Source organism: Pristiophorus japonicus, chromosome 11 (genome assembly GCF_044704955.1).
Source record: "Pristiophorus japonicus isolate sPriJap1 chromosome 11, sPriJap1.hap1, whole genome shotgun sequence".
NCBI lineage: Eukaryota > Metazoa > Chordata > Chondrichthyes > Pristiophoridae > Pristiophorus > Pristiophorus japonicus.
The window spans coordinates 33,925,349-33,938,650 of NC_091987.1; the positions used below are offsets into that span (position 1 = coordinate 33,925,349).

General features: G+C 47.4%; 1 protein-coding gene across 5 annotated transcripts in view; it reads left to right on the top strand.

Moving 5' to 3' along the window:
* Positions 1-13,302, top strand: part of LOC139276009 (cilia- and flagella-associated protein 47-like) — a 1,107,008-nt gene that overhangs the window by 223,781 nt on the left and 869,925 nt on the right. For all 5 annotated transcript variants that reach the window (XM_070893331.1, XM_070893333.1, XM_070893335.1 and 2 more), the window contains exon 21: positions 409-547. In XM_070893331.1, coding sequence (XP_070749432.1) covers positions 409-547 — 139 coding nt within the window. The remainder of the gene's footprint in view (positions 1-408; positions 548-13,302) is intronic.

The following is a 13,302-nucleotide window of genomic DNA, read 5'->3' on the forward strand; positions in this document are numbered from 1 at the left end:
CGCTATCAGCTAGCGGTAGAGCACTAAACGTTGTTTTAGCGCCATTTCGTGGCACTAACGTGACGCTAAACACACGAATTTCTCCCCCTATAGGGTTTTATAAAGATAAATATGGCAATGAAAATATGAGGAAATCTTATCTTGGCATAATATGCATTGACCCATTGGAAGTGTTCTCCCTTGATGTTGGACAAAGATTTGATACTGCTTTTGTCTAGGAAGTTTTGTATTACTTTCTAGTTTTCATTTTCATGCCAAAATGCTGCTACATTCCTTAAATGTTTAAGTATAAGAAAAAGGTGATGCTATCAAATAACTTTGATTGACTAGGGCTGTTTCAATTATTTTTTTATGATTTATGTTATTTAATTAACTGTATTTTAATGTAACTATTTTCTTTATCTGCAGAAATATTTTATGTTCTACGGTGTTTACTGCGGTTCTACTTGCATGATTCCATTCACTTTACTGAATCTAACTGAATCATACATCAAACTTGAATTTGACCTTTCTAACTACAAAGATTTCGCACTGAAGTTTGAAGCAGGTATATTTAAAAAACTCAGACTATGGAGTTATTACAATTTCTATCAATGACATTGATGTTAAACTGTTAGGAGAGCCTGGAAATTCTGTGGATGTTCTCCTGGGTTCTTGCGGACAAGTGGCTGTTCAGGGTAATGGGCGTTTTCAGCCGTTTATGCCATTTCTCTGGGGATCCTGCTGATCTCCCATCAAATTTATGGCAGAAGATTAGAAATACTCCTGCAGAATTTTTATCGCTATAATATGGTGACATTTGGAGCAGTATTAGGCACTAATTTATTGCTTTTAATAGCAATACACAGTGACTTCATGTGATTTGAGACAAAAATGTATTCTATTCTGCATTGTAATGCAGAATCATACACTGTTGAAGTAATGTACAACCTATCATCATGCTTCATTATTGTGGAAATAGTGGCAAATAGAAACTTAAAGGGAAGGGAAATCTAGGACGAGTACTTGTTATTTAAAGTACGGCTCTAGTCTTTTCAGCCAATTTAAAAGACTGATTTCATATAGTCAGGGAATCTTTCTTTTTTTTTTAATTAGTTTAAATAGAATGTTATTGCCAGTTCTGATTCCATCCCTTCCTCACTCTTGGAGTGAGAAATTCAACTTGCGACAGTTTCGGGCACAGAATTAGTCGTGTGATTCAAGTGTGTGCCCAAAGAAATTGGACCCCGGACCTCATGTGGTTTCGAATTGGGAGTCCCATTGCAACTTGTTGGTCAGGGCCTGACCCAGTACGACCAGCACCAGTACTAAGTCTGCCCACGGGGGGAGCAGCATACCTGCTCCAATTGGCTTCCCAGAAATTAAAATATTAAGCGTTTCCCTCACCTTTTTTGGAGTGGTTTTCAGCAGTCCCTTTGAGGACTGCTGGTTAGGTCGCCGAAGACCCAGAACAACTGGGTTGAGTGTGTGGCGCAACCCCATTTGCGTCGGGGTCCTACAACTGGCATTAGGACATCTATTTGCATATGCAAAGCACCTAATGCTTGGTTCAGGTGGTAGCCCTGCACACCAGAAGTTGCCGGCTTCCAATTTGCAGCCGGTGCACTTCCTGGGGAGATCAGGTGCAGGAGATCACGACCCAAAATTCCTTAATGTTTCACTCAATGAAACAGTTAAAACTAAGTTGAATTTCTCACCCATAGTATTTTGCACTGTTGTTAATGGCAGTTCATTGGGTGTCATGTGGTCTCACAACTTGATTCTTTCAACCAACAAAAGCAGCTTGTATTTATATAAATAACATAGTAAAATGCCCAAGGCACTTCATAAGAGTGTTATAACGACAAAAATTTTGACACAGAGCCACATAAGGAGAAATTAGGACGGGTGACCAAAAGCTTGATCTCAGTAGATACACTGATCTCATTTTCATGAACAAACTCAGACTATATGATGGGTATGGATGAGTGAAACAAAAGCAGTTTGAGACTCAATAGGTTAGCAGTCAGCTCTGGAAGCCCCACTGTAGATAAAGCTGGGCACCCTCCCTGTAACCCTTCTCAAACTTGATTCCCAATGTATAATGCCATGGGAGTTGGCTAGTATGTCTATTTATTTATTTACATATTATACATAAAAAAATCTTACGTCTGCACGAGTTCCCTTCATGTCAATCTTTTCATTGTAAATTCTGTTTCTGCCATTTGTTTTCTCGGTACATAATGTCCAAAATAATGGAAATTAATATGAGTGGTAAAGAAAATCGGATATGATGCAAAACAGACTGCTGGTTAGCTATTTTGCGCTACGGGCAGAAACCAATTTCACCCCTGAGGTGTTTAACAGTAGTTATGGGTGGGGGAAGGGTGATGCTGCATTTGATGTGATTGGGAAATTGTTTTGGCATATGGAACCACAGTGGAAGGGAACCTGAAATTTGGTATCATTGGTTGGTGGTATTTGGTATTTCCTGGAATCTGACAGAAGTGTGGGAAGGATGCCAGGGATTGGAACAGTGAATCATGAAGTAGAGTAGTACTGTGGGGAACATCTCACAATATGCAGTACTTGGGGTGAGTATGGGACTTGTCAGCTTAAGGTTCCTGGATATGTCAGCATATGGTAGTCTGGAGTAGTTAAGGGGGTATTATGTTTTGTCAGAAAGTTGAGGGAGACCCCAAGATCTGTTAACACTGGAGCTGGGTTTTGGACTGTGGTTGCACTGGGAAGGAGGCTGAACATCTGGATGCACTGGAGTGTTCTAGGAGTCTTGCAAAAGTGGGGATGTTGTCAAGGTCTTGGAGCACCATACCATGGAATAACATATCCCTTTCATTATAGCATATCTGGGAAATAAGGTAAGTCAAGTGGAACAAGTGTCAGTCGGTGAACATTTAGGGAACACTGATCATAGAATCATAAATTTTAGATTAGTTATGGAAAAGGACGGGGAACAATCTAGAGTAAAAATGTTTAACTGGGGGAAGTCCAATTTCAGTAGGATGAGAATGGATCTGACCCGGGTAAACTGGAATCAAAGATTGGCAGTCAAAACTGTAGTGGAACATTGGCCTGCCTTTAAAGAGGAAATAGTTTGGGTACAGTCGAGGTAGATTCCCATGAGGGGGAAAGGTAAGGCAACTAAAGTCAGCGCTCCCTGGTTGACAAAACAGATAGAGGGGCCAATTTTCAGCAGCCCACCGCCCTCCGCCGCAGACTGCCACCCACTCCCGCCGACATTCCTCCTGACGATCCGCCTAGTGCCACTTTCGGGGTGGCCTGGAGCAGATGGGAGGGGAGAGCCACCGGGATCCGCCTGCTGACGTCAGCGGACGGCCGAATGGTGCAATTGAGCTCCTGCCCGCCGAGCTCCCAGATTCCTGTGGGTGGGAGTCGGCGGGACTTGGCGGCCGAACCGGGATGGATCGCTAGCTGCAGGCTGGTCTGTCCCTGACGGTGAGTATGAAGAACCTGAAAAAAAGATAACATTTAATACTTTTTTTCAACAGTGACTTACCTGGATGGGGACCCTGAAGGTCTTCGGATCCTTTTAAAATTTTTTGCTGTTGTTTTTTTTTTCAGGTCTTCGACCCTCTGTCGACCCGACTCCATCCTCGACGGCACTTGGGCGGCAAGCGCCTCTGCCGCCGAGAATGCAACCTCCCGCCCACTGCTGCCCAGATTGGTGGTGTATGTCTTCCATTTGCCGCCCGCCGACCTTCGCGACACCTTCTTCCTGAATATCCCGCCCAAAGTATCATCCAATACCTCGGTGGCCATTGGCGGCATTTTGGGCGGCACTTGGGTGGGCGGAAGCCTTGCTGAAAATCGGCCCCAGAGAATATGATGAAGCAGAAAAAGATCGCGTATGACGGATGTCAGGTTGCAAATACATCTGAGAATCAGGCTATATCAGGTCAGAGGAGAAGTGAAAAAGAAAATAAGAGGGGCAAAGAGAGGGTATGAGAATATACTGGCAGCCAACATAAAGGTAATCCACAAGTATTCTATAGACATATAAATAGTCATCATCATCATCATAGGCAGTCCCTCGGAATCGAAGAAGGCTTGCTTCCAGTCTTAACATGAGTTTTTAGGTGGCTGTACAGTCCAATACGAGAACCACAGTCTCTGTCACAGGTGGGGCAGATAGTTGTTTAGGGAAGGGGTGGATGGAACTGGTTTGCCGCACGCTCCTTCCGCTGCCTGTGCTTGATTTCTGCATGCTCTCGGCGACGAGACTCGAGGTGCTCAGCGCCCTCCCGAATGCACTTCCTCCACTTAGGGCGGTCTTTGGCCAGGGTCTCCCAGATGTCAGTGGGGATGTTGCACTTTATCAGGGAGGCTTTGAGGGTGTCCACCTTTGGCTTGCTTGCCATGAAGGAGTTCCGAGTAGAGCGTTTGCTTTGGGAGTCTCGTGTCTGGCATGCAAATTATGTGGCTGCCCAGTGGAGCTGATCAAGTGTGGCCAGTGCTTCGATGCTGGGGATGTTGGCCTGGTCGAGGACACTAATGTTGGTGCATCTGTCCTCCCAGGGGATTTGTAGGATCTTGCGGAGACATCGTTGGTAGTATTTCTCCAGCAACTTGAGATGTCTACTGTACATGGTCCATGTTTCTGAGCCATACAGAAGGGTGGGTATTACTACTGTCCTGTAGACCATGAGCTTGGTGGCAGTTTTGAGGGCCTGGTCTTCAAACACTCTTTTCCTCAGGCAGCTGAAGGCTGCACTGGCGCACTGGAGGCGGTGTTGGATCTCGTCGTCAATGCCTGCTCTTGTTGATAGGAGGCTCCCAAGACATGGGAAGTGGTCTACAGTGTCCAGCGCCGCGGTGCGGTGAGGACAGGCTGGTGGAGGACCTTTGTCTTGCTGATGTTTAGCATAATGTTATGTATGTCATGCACATGGTGCTGCTCAAGTATAAAAGGCCAGCCATTTTGAGAGTCAGGCACTTTGGGCCGTAATAAAGCAGAGCCAAGGTTGTACTTTGTTCAGTTAAACAGTACTCAGTTTGTACCTTTATTGCATACATAACATTTGGCGATGAGAATACAAGAACCTTTTTTTGCACAATGAGCACGATTGAATTTTTAGAGTGATTCATGGAGGGAAAAGGTTGGGCAGATTTTGTGAGCCGTTTGAACCAGTACATCGTGGCCAACAAAATGAAGAGGGTCGACGATGCAGATCGGTACCGGGCCGTGTTCCTCACTGTGTGCGGTTCAAAGATCTATGGTCTGATAAAGAATCTACTCATGCCTAGTGATCCAACAGAGAAAACGCACGAGGAGTTGTGTACATTGGTACGGGAACACTTCAAGCCAGACGACGGCATCATCATCTCGAGATACAGGTTTTATACACACGTTCGATCGGAGGGTCAGAGCACGGCGGAATTCGTTGCCGACCTGAGACATCTAGTGGGACCTTGCACGTTCGGGACGGTGTTGGCAGACATGCTGCAGGACCTCTTTGTTATCGGTATCAACCACGAGGTGATCCTGTGCAAACTTCTGGCGGTGGAGGAGTTGGATTTAAAAAGGGCCATCCAGATCGCTCAATTATGTATGATGATGGACAGAAGACTGAAGCAAATAGCGGTGAAGAACTGAACCTCGGCAAGTACTGTAAATGCGATTTAGTCGGCGTTCGGCAAAGCGGAACATGGCAGGGCCTATTTGGCTGCGTTCGCGAAACCTGTAGCTGCCCAAAGTCCTCCAGCGGGAACGTATCCGACTTCTCCATGTTGGCGTTGTGGGGTAAATCATCGGCACCAGCAATGCCGATTTAAGCAATATAGTTGCAAAGGCTGTCTGAGAGTGGGGTATCTCCAGCGCAAGTGTCCGCAAATGAGCAAGCGAGTTGCGACACACCACGTGGAGGATGAGAGTCAGACTAGCGCGGATCCGGATACGCAATCCGAGATGCCAGAGGAGGAAGTGTATGGACTGTACTTTTTCATAACCAAGAGTAAACCAATTTTGATTAATGTGAAGTTTTAACGGGATACCGGTATCGATGGAACTGGACACAGGGGCAAGTCAATCGATCATGAACGAGAGGGCATTTAATAAGCTGTGGGATACCAAGACTGTGAAGCCCAGGCTGAGCCCTGTTAACGCCAAGCTGCGCACGTACACCAAAGAACTGATAAAGATGATTGGCAGTGCACAAATTAATGCGTCGTATAATGGTACGGTTCACGAGTTACCACTGTGGATTATTCCAGGCAATGGCCCAATGCTGCTTGGCAGGAGCTGGTTGGAGAAAATCAGATGCGACTGGAACGACATAAAGGTGTTGTCGTCAGAGGAACATACATGTGCCCAAGTATTGAGTAAGTTCCCCTCACTGTTTGAACTGGGTATCGGCAACTTCATGGGAGCCAAGGTGCAGATCCATGTGGACTCAGATGCAAGACCCGTCCATCATAAAGCTCGGGCAGTGCCGTATATGATGAGGGAGTAGGTCGAAATTGAACTGGACAGACTTGAGCGTGAAGGGATCATATCGCCATTTGGATTTAATGAATGGGCCAGCCTCATTGTTCCTGTGCTGAAAAGTGATGGCACAGTCAGAATCTGTGGAGACTACAAGGCGACGATCAACAGGGTTTCGAAACAAGATCAGTACTCGTTACCGAAGGCTGATGACTTGTTTGCGACGCTAGCCGGAGGGAAGTCGTTCACAAAACTGGACTTGACATCGGCCTATATGACACAGGAGTTGGTCGAGACGTCAAAGAGACTTACGTGCATTAACACGCAGAAAGGACTGTTTATTTACATGTCCCCTTTCAGAATTTGCTCGGCTGTAGCAATATTCCAGAGGAATATGGAAAGTCTACTGAAGTCCGTTCCCAGAACCGTTGTGTTCCAAGATAACATCCTGATCACCAATCATGACTCCAAGGAACATCTGACCAATGTGGAAGAGGTTCTACTGCGTTTGGATAGAGTGGGACTCAGACTGAAACACTCGAAGTGCGTCTTCATGGCACCGGAGGTCGAATTCCTCGGGAGGAAAATCGCCGCTGATGGCATCAGACCTACTAATGTGAAAACCAAGGCCATCAAGAAGGCACCCAAGCCGCACAATGTGACGGAGCTGTGTTCGTCCCTGGGTCTACTCAACTACTTTGGTAACTTCCTACCTAAATTGAGCACCTTACTAGAACCAGTAAACATGCTATTGAGAAAAAGCGACAACTGGGTGTGGGACGCATCGCAAGACAGAGCTTTCGAGAAAGTCACAAATCTGCTTTGCTCGAACAAGCTGCTGGTACATTATGATCCATGTTAACATTTAGTTTTGGCCTGTGACGCACCGTCATATGGAATTGGTTGCGTACTCCAACAAGCCAATGAGTCCGGGAAACTTCAACCTGTCGCGTATGCATCCAAATGTTTGTCGAAAGCAGAAAGAGCCTACAGCATGGTAGAAAAAGAAGCTTTAGCGTGCGTGTATGATCTTAAAAAGATGCATCAATACCTGTTCGGTCTGAGGTTCGAATTAGAGACTGGTCACAAGCCCCTCATTTCATTGTTTTCCAAGAGCAAAGGTATCAATACCAACGCTTCATCCCGCATCCAAAGGTGGGCGCTTACATTATCTGCCTATGATTATGTAATTCGCCACAGACTTGGCCCAGAGAATTGTGCCGATGCTTTGAGCCGGTTGCCGTTGCCCACGCCGGAGGTGGAAACGCCACAACCGGCTGATTGAATGTTAATCATGGATGCTTTTGAGAGTGAAGGAATCCCTGTCACGGCTCAACAAGTTGAGACCTGGACCAGCCAGGACCCGATTTTATCAGTGCTAAATGGTTGCATCCTCAAAGGGGAATGGTCTGCCATACTTAAGCAAATGTGCGAGGAGGCCAAACCGTACATTCGTCGCAAGGACGAACTGTCTATTCAAGCAGATTGCATATTGTGGGGCAATCGCGTTGTAATGCCCAAGAAAGGGAGAGAGAAGTTCGTGCGTGAGTTACACAGCACACATCCTGGTATAGTGATGATGAAGGCCATCGCCAGGTCCCATGTATGGTGGCCAGGAATTGATTCTGAGCTGGAAGCATGCATGCATCAGTGCAACTCTTGCATGCAGCTCAGCAAAGCACCAGCGGAATTGCCGCTGAGTCTGTGGTCGTGGCCATCCAAACCTTGGTCCAGGATCCATGTACATTTTGCAGGTCCCTTCCTGGGCAAGATGTTTTTAGTGGTGGTGGACGCTTATTCGAAGTGGATAGAATGCATAATCATGTCAACCAGTACGTCCACAGCAACCATAGAGAATCTCAATGTCATGTTTGCGACACATGGTCTGCCTGACATAGTGGTGAGCGACAATGGGTCGTGCTTCACCAGTCAGGAGTTTCAGGAGTTTGTGAAACTTAATGGCATAAAACATGTAAGGTCAGCACCGTTCAAACCTGCGTCCAACGGGCAAGTTGAACATTCAGTACAAATTATCAAGCAAAGCACGAGGAGAGTAACCCAAGGGTCACTGCAGACCCGCTTGTCCTACATACTGCTGAGTTACAGAACAAGACCCCACACACTCACAAGGGTCTCGCCTGCTGAACTCATGATGAAAAGAGGTCTTAAGACCAAGTTATCTCTGGTACACCCGGATTTAAATAATCATGTTGAATACAGAAGACAAAGTCAACAAGTATCACGATTGCCGCAACTGTGTCACGCGAGATTTCTGTTAATGATCCTGTATTTGTGTGGAAGTATGGTCAGGGTCCCAAATGTATCGCTGGTACAGTCATGGCCAAGGAGGGCAACAGAGTATTCGTTATTAAGCTCAAGAATGGGCAAACTTGCATGAAACGCATGGATCAGACAAAGCTGAGGCATACAGATGAGCCAGAACAGTCGGACGAAGAAACCATCGACGACCAACCAACTTACCAGCAGTCTTCAGAGGACTCGAGGGTCATCAGTGACCCAGAATTTCCATCATGGACCTGTTTAATGAAAATAGGTTTGCAATTCCTGACATGGCCACTGCCACCCCGAACAAGTCAGTCATCCAGCTATGAGCCACAACAGACCCCGCACATTCACCCAAGGCTGGAATCGAACTGAGACGGTCAACCCGGGAGTGCAAATCACCGGACCGTGTCAACCTGTGAAAGACTGTCATAAGATCTCAGAGGGGGGTATTATCATGTATGTACATTCTGTTTGTAACCACCAGATGGCGTCATTGTTGGAGGCCAATGAGCAGCACGCACATGGTGCTGCTCAGGTATAAAAGGCCAGCCATTTTGAGAGTCAGGCACTTTGGGCCGTAGTAAAGCAGAGTCAAGGTTGTACCTTGTTCAGTTAAACAGTTCTCAGTTTGTACCTTTATTGCATACATAACACGTAAGGCCCATGCTTTCGTACGCCTCAGTTAATACGTCGACTATGTCCTAGAGTTCAGCCTCTGTATGTGCACAGACGCAGACGTCGTCCGTGTACTGTAGCTCGACGACAGAGGTTGGGGTGATGTTGGACCTGGCCTGGAGACGGCGAAGATTGAACAGGTTCCCACTGGTTCTGTAGTTTATTTCCACTCCAGCGGGGAGCTTGTCGACTGTGTGGTGGAGCATGGCAGCGAGGAAGATTGAGAAGAGGGTTGGGGCGATGATGCAGCCCTGTTTGACCCCGGTCTAGACGTGGATTGGGTCTGTAATGGATCCGTTGGTAAGGATCACGGCCTGCATGTCGTCGTGGAACAGGTGGTGGATGGTGATGAACTTTTGGGGGCATCCGAAACGGAGGATGCTCAATAGACCCTCGCGGTTGACAGTGTCAAAGGCCTTTGTAAGGTCGAAGAAGGCCATGTATAAGGGCTGGTGCTGTTCCCTGCATTTTTTCTGCAGCTGCAGCTGTCGTGCTGCAAAAATCATGTCCATTGTGCCCTGTAGGAGACAAAATCTGCACTCTGACTCCGGGAGGAACTCCTCAGCCACAGGGAGAAGATGATTGAGGAGGACGCTTGCGACGACTTTCCCAGTAGCTGATAACAGGGAGATTCCTCTGCAGTTGCCGCAGTTTGGACTTGTCCCCTTTTTTAAAAATGGTCATGATCACTGCATCTCTGAGATCTCCACTATATAAATCGTAAAAGGGTAGTAAGAGGAGGGATGAGGCCGATTAGGGACCAAAAAGGAGATCTATGCATGGAGGGAGAGCATATGGCTGAGGTACTAAATGAGTACTTTGCATCTATCTTCACCAAGGAAGGTGATGTTTGCATAGACATAGTGAAGGAGGAGGTAGTGGGGACACTTGATGGGACAAACATTAAAAAAGAGGTATTAGAAAGGCTGACTGTACTTAAAGTAGATAAATCACCAGGAAACGGATGGGATGTATCCTAGGATGCTGAGGAAATTGAGTGCGGAAATCACGGAGGTACTGGTCATATTATTTCAATCCTCCATAGATACGGGGGTGGTGCCAGATGACTGGAGAAATGCAAATATTACACCATTGTTCAAAAAAGGGAGTAAAGATAAAGCCAGCAACGACAGGCCAGTTAGTTTAACCTCGGTAGAGGGGAGCCTTTTAGAAAAGTAATTAGGGACAAAATGAACAGTCACTTGGATAGGGGTGGATTAATTAAGGAAAGCCAGCACGGATTCGTTAAAGGCAAATCGTGTTTAACCAACTTGATCAAGTTTTTTGATGAGGTAACTGTCATGTATTCAACCAGCATTGTAACCCATGTATAATCTGACCTAAGTTGTACACTGTGAGAACAATGACCACCAGGTGGTGAACTTGTGGGAGACACTCCTAACCTGGACCTTCAGGTATAAAAGGGGAAGCTCCACCCACTTCCATCACTTAAGTGCTAAGGAATAAAGGACAGGTCACAGACTGACCTCTCAAGCATGGGCCTCGTGTGCATTTATACTGTATAGTAAGGACGTATCAATGGCGACAAAAAACTGGGATTTAAACCACGCGAGCATGGCCACTAGCAGAACAGACGAGAGGTACTGTGTTAAGGAATGGTTGGGACAGAGATTCGACATTGTTAAAGCAGCACACAGTTCTCCAGGCAGACAAGGGCAATCGGGAATGCCCCAACATGTAGTCGAACCCAGAGGGGGATTTCGACAGAGACAATGGCAAGCTGAACGGCAATTCACGCCATTGCAAGGGACAATGCGGCCAGTAATGGGGCCATCAACACCTGTTAATGGCGCACTCAAGGACAGTCACAGGGGCAGTCAGGGACGATCGACTGGCAAGGGATCTTTTGTTTCCAACAACTGCTCATGTTGGAGGCGTGGAGGCACACACTCAGCTGGAGTTTGCAGAGATGAGCAAAATACCTGCAGAAATTGCAGAAATGAACGCTGGGGGAAATCGCTGGAAGCTGAAGTTCAGCGAGTTCATGTGGAGAACGTATACAGATCATACCCCAGGACGCCACGGATAATGATGAAAGTGCTCTTCAATGGCATCCCAGTATCAATGGAGCTAGACACAGGGGCCAGCCAGTCCCTGATGGATATCAAACAGTTCGAAAAGTTGTGGGTGTCCAAGGCCAGGAGGCCAAAATTATCGCCGATTGACGCACAGCTACGGACATACACAAAGGAGATCATTCCGGTGCTAGGCAGCGCCACGGTAGTCGTGACCCACAAAGATTCGGAGAACAGGTTGCCACTCTGGATTGTTCCGGGAGATGGTCCCGCACTACTGGGGAGGAGTTGGCTTGGTGTCATGAACTGGAAATGGGGCGATGTCAATGCAATTTTCTCTGGAGCGAGTATCATGCTCATAGATCCTGGACAAATTTGACTCATTATTTCAACCCGGCATTGGCACTTTCATGGGGGCCAAGGTAGTGATTCACATAAACCCGGATGCCAGTCCAGTACACCACAAGGCCAGAGCGGTGCCGTACGTGATGCGGGAAAAGATAGAAGGCGAATTGGACCGCCTGCTGAGGGAAGGCATCATCTCGTCAGTCGAATTCAGTGACTGGGCGAGCCCAATTGTGCCGGTGCTCAAGGCGGATGGGTCGGTCAGGATATGTGGTGATTACAAGGCCACCATCAATCGGGTGTCACTTCAAGACCAGTACCCGCTACCGAGAGCGGAGGACCTCTTTGCGACGCTATCCGGTGGCAAACTCTTTTCAAAATTGGACCTGACCTCAGCTTACATGACCCAGGAGCTGGTGAGTGAGTCGAAGAAGCTGACCACCATCACGCCACACAAGGGGTTGTTTGAGTACAACAGATGTCCGTTTGGGATTCGCTCGGCCGCTGCGATCTTCCAACGAAATATGGAAAGCCTCCTCAAGTCGATTCCAGGGACGGTGGTTTTTCAGGACGACATCCTCATCACGGGTTACGATACTGAAGAACACCTCCACAACCTGGAGGAGGTGCTACGCAGACTGGACCGGGTAGGGCTGCGACTGAAAAAGGCGAAGTGCGTCTTCCTAGCTCCAGAGGTAGAATTCCTGGGGATGAGGGTAGCAGCAGATGGGATCAGCCCTACTGCGTCCAAGACGGAAGTGATCCAGAGAGCACCCAGACCCCGTAACACGACGGAGCTGCGATAGTTCCTGGGGCTCCTGAACTATTTTGGTAACTTTCTACCCAAATTGAGCACGATGCTAGAGCCGCTACACGTGCTCCTATGCAAAGGTCGTGAATGGGTCTTGGGGGACAGCCAAGAAATGGCTTTTAATAGAGCACGCAATTTGTTATATTCCAACAATCTGTTAACGCTATATGACCCATGTAAGAAACTTGTGTTAACGTGCGATGCATCGTCCTATGGTGTCGGGAGTGTGTTGCAGCATGTCACTGCCAAGGGTCAGTTACAGCCGGTAGCTTATGCCTCCAGAAGTCTGTCCCAGGCAGAAAGGGGCTACGGGATGGTAGAAAAGGAGGCACTTGCATGTGCATATGCGGTAAAGAAAATGCACCAGTACCTGTTCGGCAGGAAACTTGAGCTGGAGACAGATCACAAACCCCTAACGTCCCTTTTGGCCGACAACAAGGCCATAAATGCAAACTCATCGGCCCGCATACAGAGGTGGGCACTCACGTTAGCTGCCTATGACTATACAATTCGGCACAGACTGGGCACCGAAAACTGCGCCGATGCACTCAGCAGGCTCCCACTAGCCACCACTGAGGGGGCTACCGAGCATGCTGCTGAGATGGTCATGGTTGTTGAAGCTTTCGGAAGCGAAGGCTCACCTGTGACAGCCCGTCAGATTAAAGTCTGGACAAAGAGACCCGCTATTGTCTCTAGTCAGGAAATGT